The 7,959-nt window shown below is 33.4% G+C and overlaps 1 protein-coding gene across 1 annotated transcript in view; it reads left to right on the top strand.

Moving 5' to 3' along the window:
- The window catches only part of CDH9 (cadherin 9, type 2 (T1-cadherin)), a 67,460-nt gene that overhangs the window by 22,682 nt on the left and 36,819 nt on the right, over positions 1-7,959 (top strand). Inside the window, exon 2 of the mRNA XM_010292086.1 lies at positions 2,150-2,444. Within this exon, the coding sequence (XP_010290388.1) occupies positions 2,150-2,444 (295 nt within the window). The remainder of the gene's footprint in view (positions 1-2,149; positions 2,445-7,959) is intronic.

Here is a 7,959-nt window from a genome sequence, read left to right on the forward strand (position 1 = left end):
TCTTCATGGAGTCTCCAACCTCCCTAACGCCTTATGTTAAGTGATTTCCCTTCTCCTAACCCACGGGATTGATCCCTCACCGAGTTCCCAGACATGTCTCTTGCTCTGGCTGCTCCCCTGGCTGGCTGGCTGAGGATGTTAAAGAGGCACGTAACAAACAGGGCATTGTAACAGGCACTTGTTTTAAAGGCTCAAAAAGAAGCTGGTCTGTCTTCATGAGAAAACTAGGTTCAGGTTCTAGTCATCAGTCCTGACAACTGATTCTTATCTGGCATATTTTAAAAAGCTTCTACCTGAAGAAAAAAGGAGAAAGCTATATTTATGCCCAAGGTAAGAGGGCATAAGGCTCAATGAATGTGCACTCTTTCTTAGGGACAGAAAATTTTCCTGTGTGGCAGAAGACAGAAGCATCTGACTAAAAGAAATAAACTATATTTTGTACTTGACATACAAATAAGTTTACTCTTTTTTTCCTGAAAATAAGAATCAAATATGAAAATAAAGATGAAATAATTTTTATTAACTTTGTATATTGATTACATAATGCTTCACATTCTGTGTCAAGATACTCATATGATATTTACATTTATTTTCTCTGTATTACCTGTAGAGTTGGCAAATTGACCAGGACTTTTTTTTTGAGTGCTGTATGCATGTTGTATATAATTCTTTCAACCCATTGTATGCAATTCTCAAGAACTTTCACAAATATTTATTACAGATATACACTGAATTTTATAATTAAGTGTATATTAATATTTTTAATAATATATTAATAACATCAACTGCTTAAACTATTTGGATAGTCATCTCATCCAGTCTTGCCTCTAGAAGACCATAACAACAATCAAATCATATTTGATGACTAGTGTTAGGCTACAGTGTTAAACTAGTAGGGAAAAAAAAATTAATGAATTTAACAAAATCCATCACAGTCACCCTTCATACAGGTGGAAATAATAAGAAGCAATGGCTCAGCTATGATACATGGACATAAACACTGGCAGAAACAAGGAAATAAGGAAAGAAGTGGCATAAAATAACATATCTGGCTCTAGCAACTATCTAGTGTAATACCTTTACTGCCACTGAACAATATTTTCTCAAATGGATGACATACTATATTTTTCTCCTCAGAGAAATCAAAAAAATGCTGGGATAAAATTCTTTCTGTCCAGATTTGAAAAACACCCAGGTCACTGATCTGTGGCCAGATGTGACTGTAAGCATATATCTGAGGAAAATATACTGCAGATGCTCATAAAAAGGAACTGTGTGTCCCTGTAAATGAAATCAGAGGAACAGACTTCCGAAAGAGTAGTATGTGAGAATTTCTAGTGCCTGGGTCAGCTTCAGTGGCCTGCTTTGGCTTTGGTTTTAGACTTTTTTTTCATAATGGTGTTATATGGCAAACTAATCAGTGCCTGTAAGTTCACAGGAATACAGTTTTGAACTCTTATGAAGAGGTATAGCAGGAAAAGGACTGTTAAACCCACTCGATGGTTTGAAAATTTACCTCCTAGTGTTCTTGAAAATTATTTCTCCTGCATGGAGAGGACTAGAAGGGAGGAAGTAATTAACTGAGGTAAGATGTTCCTAAAGTTAAAAAAAAAAAGAAAATATACAACTAGAACAACTAGAAATACAAGTTGCTTAAATCAGAACACTTATAAGTGATTTGGGGAAGTTCAGAAGCTGTAATCCTTAAAACCTTTTTCTTCTATGTTGTTGCAAGGTAACTGGTTGCCTTACCAGCAACCAATAAATAGGTTATTTTGCAAATAGAAATGGGAAACTGCAAATAGAACTTGGGAGTTTTACACCCCCTGTCATCTTCAAAAGGGAGACTCCTGGTAGTTTCTGGACACTCTATTCAAAGAAGTGTAATTTTTTTGTTTTAAGTTGGTAATTTTATATACTACTCCAATATCTTCTACATCCCCCTGTGTCCTTATAAGTTATTTAGAGCTATTTTTTGTGTATGACTGAGTCTCAAATTTGCAATTTTTTCAACAGTGAAACAGAAGATGACCACTAGTGACCCCAATTACAGTCAAGATTGTACAAACTTATTCATATATGCTGAATGATGTGGTCTGTAATAACAATACATATATTTATAGAATTCTTCTTTTCTACCTCCCTGAAGCTACACACTGACCAAGATAAAGGAGATGGAAATTTAAAATACATATTAACAGGAGATGGGGCTGGCAGTCTGTTCATTATAGATGAAAATACAGGAGATATTCATGCTGCAAAGAAATTGGACAGAGAAGAAAAGTCCCTGTATGTGCTACGTGCCAAGGCTATAGACAGAAAAACTGGAAGACAAGTGGAGCCAGAGTCTGAATTTATCATTAAAATCCACGATATCAATGACAATGAACCAAAATTCACCGAGGACATGTACACTGCCAGTATTCCGGAGATGTCTGGAGTTGGTAGGTAAAAACTTATCCTTATGTAAAATACAAATGGGTTTGAGCCGATTTGGAACTTTTAAGTAATTTATTATTTGAGGCACTTAATACTAGCTTCTGTGAATATCCATGGAACAGTTTTTGTTGCCAGTAATATATCATAAAAGATTGGTTTCTGCTTTTACTTATTTGTTTCATCTTCATACACTTTTTAATCCTTTTTCCACGCTATAAGGTATTTTTTACTCTTTTAAGCCCAGCAGCACCATCAAGGAATGTAACATATATGGTTGTCTTATCAGTTACTGAATAGCTTTCCCACAGGTGAGAATATCACTCTTTGTATTTGTAAAGTCAAATTTAACAAACCTTTCTGTACCTATAGACAAAAACAACTTCAAGCATGTAAGTATGTAAATCAATTGATGTATCAAAATCATGCAAAATATGTTCCTACAAATACCCAAAAATTTGATTTGGGGGTTTTTTGGCTTGTTTGTTTGTTGGTTTTTAAATTATTTTTTCTCTTTGGTATCAATATTAGTAGTGGTTTGTTTTTTTTTTTTTTTAAGATACCAAATATATGAACCCTTCCCCCAGAGGAACAACTCTTTTGGTTTAAAAAATATTTTTCTTCACGGATAAAAACTTACAGATATTCACAACAGCTGCACTGAAAAGTAAAAATGTGGAGTGACAGTAGAAGATGGGTAAGAAATAATAGGTTCAAAGGAAAATAATTCTCTTAGTTTTGTTCAAATAATATAAAGTGATAAATTATATCCACCAGCACACATTCATTAGAAGTTATCATGATTACCTAAGTGCTCCACTCTTTTTACAGCAGAAAGTCACTCTGATAAGAAGAGTAAGTATAAAATACGTAGGCTGTGGGAAACAAATGACAGATACATTCTCAAGAGTTATTTACTTATCATGGATTATTGTAATGGTTTGCAAAATCAACACTGGATGATGGCATTGATAAGACAGACAATAAAATACCAATCAATATTTGTGACTAATATGTATTTTTTCAAAATAATTTTCAGAAGCTAATAATTTTCTCTGAGAGCAGTAGCAGAAGTAAAACAGAACAGGACTCTATTTTATAACTCCCTTTTATAATCAGGAGAAGGGAATACCTACAATAATATGTATAATGTAAAGACTCCAAGAATGGTCCTTTTAAAGATACATGGAAAATAGACCCTTTCCATTCAGAATTTACTTTGTCGATAATCTGTGAAGGAAAAATGTTGGAAGTGCACCTGTCATATTTAATTTGAAATATATTTGTAAGGAAGGAACTCTATAGGAACAGGTGGGACAAAACCCATGATGCTCATGTTTTACCTTATCACTTCAGTGCAATTTCGCTAGAGTCAATGGAGAAGCAAGAATAAAAGAGAACAGAATAAGATCCAGTGTCTGGCACTGCCTGTGAAATTTTAAGTCTATGAAATGTCTATATCTGATGAGGATGATGATAGTGTAAGTACCATTATGTACTTTAAGCTGAGAAAGTGTCTATAAAAGACCCAGGCAAAGGTGAATTTTACTGTGAAGAAAGAATTAGAGGAAAAGGTTTCAAAAAGTAAAAAAAGCCCCCTAATTTCCAACAGGAAGGCAAAAAAAAGGTCTGAGATATTCTTTCCTCTGTTTAGTTGATATTTGCATTTGTGGATATAAAAACTACACTGGAATGGCAATTTTTAGCATTTGAACTTGAATGAGAAAAAGTAGTTTTGTAATTTCTTAAAGTAGCAGAGAATAAGAACCCAAATCCAGATCAGTCCATTCAAGAAGCAGAAACATTGTATTTCTGAAGTCAGTCATAAGAATGCTAATTCAACAGTCAGGTTGTACATGCAGGTAATAAGGAATATATTCCCTCTTGGAGTCCCTTTGTCACATTCCTCCGGATAAGGAACCAGATGCTGTAACTGGAGAAAGTAATTTGGGAGTGAAAAGGTGAGATTCTTGCCATAAGTGGAATACAACTTAAAGGTGTGCAAGTGGTACTCTTCTAAACCTTCCCATAAGGAACACAAAAGAACAGATAAAATACTGAATGAAGATCATGTAGTTCTTGAAATATCTAGACAAAAGAAAACTATGTGAATGTGAGCCAGAAAATTTGCACTAGGCAGCACGTAGAACAAAATATAGGGAAAAGAAGAAAAAAGAGTGACAAAAATTAAATTCAAAACTGATGTGTGACAATGGCTGTGGAAGTAGCTCCTGGTTCCACAATGGCTAAGGTATCTATTAAGTAATCTCCAATGCATTATGAAAATGACATTTGAGCAGTTGTAATTAATCTTCATTAAAGAAGTATAACTTAATGAACAACTATTAGCTTTTCTTTTGTCTGGATATGCAGTCCAAACAATTTTTTCCTGAACATAGTGTTTATTGCAGAACATCACAGATTTACATAATTGTCAATTATGTACAACTCAACATTTAATCTCTCCACTGGTTTTGGTATATATTGTTTTTTGCAAATTAGATAGGTGTCAAATAGAATTCCAAAAGCCAAATTTGGTAAGGAAGTAGGGTCAAACCTTTTAGTTGGTTCTGGTCTGTAGAGTTTAAAATACAATTTGAGGTTGGAGAGTTGTGTAAAATAAGTCATGAAGGAAGAACAAACTGAGAAATTATTGAGTAAGCAATGTGTATTAGTGTTATTGCTGTTGTGAAAGTTAGTGCAGAAAAGAAAGGACAGAAAATATACTGAAAATGAAAAGAAAGAAAAAAGACTGAGATCACAAAAGTGCATTCCAGAAAACCAGAAGACTTCAGAATAAAGTGCCCCTTAATTCTATATGTTGCTCTGTAACAAATGGAAGAAAATGAGAATAATAAAATAAAAACAAGAATCCCTGGAATAGGGTGATCATCTTTGCTAAGATGACATCAAATGAAAAAGTCAGTGTAGTCCTGCATAAATACTTAAGATGATGAAGGTTATTTGTTATAACTATTTATACACAGATTCTTGAATATCTAACCAAATAACTTTTCTGACTGGAAACAACAATACAATTACACTAGACACATTTTAAGAAATAGATATACTCAAGAATCATGGGAAAATCTCAGTTTCTTCCCATCTTTCATTTCCTCCCAGTTTTATGTCTTAAAATAAAATTTTATCTTAAATAGCATATTTAATATGTTTTCAAAGTTCAACAAATATGGCAGCAGATATTTATGAAAACTCAGGAAAATGTCACTAAGATCGAGAAACTGAAGAGGAATCTTCACTAGCAGTGTTTCCTGCTGTGTGTGTGTGTCTGTTATTCAAATGATGTATCATGCTACGTATTCCTCACTGTGTTACTAACTGTTTCTTGGAATAACTACATCTAGAGCACACAAGGGAAAATGATAAGTCAACACCTCTGACAGAACGTGTGATTTTCAGTACCAGTAGGCAAACCTCACTCATGTTTAACTAGTTTGATAGTAAGAACAGTGAAAGTGTAACATGGATTTTCAGCACAACCTATCCAAGCCTGGGGGGAAATACGAATGCTTATTTGTGCACTAGTTTTTGCTAATCCTATGTTGTAATATCTACACTCCAGCCATCAAGCTATACATAAATTAGCCTTGCTATGCCTAAATGGGATTAGTTCATATCTCCAGCAGCATTATGGGTATACCTAAAATGCGGCGTAGCAAAGTTAGTACTGCAAGTGATCAAAACCACTGAAGTGAGCTGACTGCAGTGTCATTTCAGATAGCTTTTATGGAAATGATCACGCTAAATGCTCACAGTGATATTAACTTAAAAAATTAAGTGAGAAAGTTAGTTTAAGAGACTCTAAAACTCAATAACATGAAATTTCTCATTAAAATCAGCTACTACACTGAAGAACTGGAGGATAATAAGTGCTGTAGCTGTATTTTTAAAGAGTGCTAGAGTTGACTGGAAGAATCTTGAGATTTATGTCAGACTACATAAATCAATTCAATAAAAAATACTTCCAAAAAATGAGAAAAAGATGTTAGACCCATAAAGGTTCATCAAAACATAATATGTAAGTAAATGAACAAAAGATTTCCAACATTTTAAGTTGATGCAATGCCAAAGCTGTAAGATACAGTCTTGGTCACAGTGAAAAGCAGGTGCATTTGAAGCATGACCTATTCTCATCTGTCTAGATTTTAGAAATACTATAAGAGGAAACATCAGATAAGCTAAATGCATATTATGCATCTTGAGAATAATCTTTTCATTTCCTCTTCATGTAGAAGGAAAAGTACAGCTGTGATCATACTTAAAATCTACTCATTTGATCTTCAAGGTTTGCATGAGTAGAAGCTATGATCCAAGTATTTTTCCAAGTGAAAGACCTTTGCTAAAAAAAAAACCAACTAAATCAAAACTAACACTACACCTCATTACAAAAACCACTTTTCTTTAGGATATAAATAAAGTTATTAAGAAACTGAACAATGAGATGTCCTGTGGAGTTCAATCCCTTTTGACACCTGGATCAATATTATTACATCCTCCTGTACTTCCTTGCTAATTTTAATGAGTAAGGCTTACCATCTTTTCTCATTAAACATCTTTAGCATGCAGCTGATGAGTATTTCACAACATATTTTTAACCTTTGGATTGTCCTATTAAGAGAAGGGATAATGCCTAATTTAACTTAGCACTCACTTCTTCATACTTAGCTGCTACTTTCTAGGTTTTATGAATCTAACCAAAGGCACCTCCTCGTTCAGAACTTCTACATGACAAGTTTTATATAATGCATGAAAATAGAGGGCTCTATTTTAGATTTAAATTTTGTATTTTTTCCATTACATTACTTTTATTGCAAATAGTCAGAATAAAAGAGTTTTTATTTAGCTGAACAGTGAGTTTGATAGAAGGATATTATATATGAAATACAGATATGGCCATTTTCAGCTCAAGCATACAGGATTACAGCATGCCTAAACATGCTTTGTATTTAACAGTTACTCTAAATAAAAGATATATATAAAATATAAACACAAAAAGAGAAAGAGAGAAAAAGACAGATGAAATTGCAGTAAAACACACAGGGTAATATGCATTAATGCTACCATTTTTATTACTGTGCTACCATCTGTGAGTGCAGTAGTATATACTGCAACATCCATTACAAAATGATTGTGTTACAAGTTCTTTTACCATTGTTCACTATTTCTATAGTATCTCTTGGGAATCTATAGGCATCACAACTGCTACTGGATTTAAGTAAGACTGCATTCTGATCCTTAGTTGTAGTTATATCATGTTTTCATCATCACATAATCATAAACACATATTTCTCAAGAATAGTTTGTTATTTTGTATGGGAAGCTCTTATAGAAACAAGTAGGCTTTATGGTAAAACAGAAAAAAAAAAAAAAAAGGAAACAAGACCAAATACAGTAACCATGACATTTTCTATTTTTGGATTTGCTTATGTCACTAAGCATTAATCTACAGATGTGTGTAAATGACTAAATGAAGGCAGCTCTCATCTTTCATATTTCAGCAGG

The sequence above is a fragment of the Phaethon lepturus genome, unplaced genomic scaffold, assembly GCF_000687285.1.
Source record: "Phaethon lepturus isolate BGI_N335 unplaced genomic scaffold, ASM68728v1 scaffold418, whole genome shotgun sequence".
Classification (NCBI taxonomy): Eukaryota; Metazoa; Chordata; class Aves; order Phaethontiformes; family Phaethontidae; genus Phaethon; species Phaethon lepturus.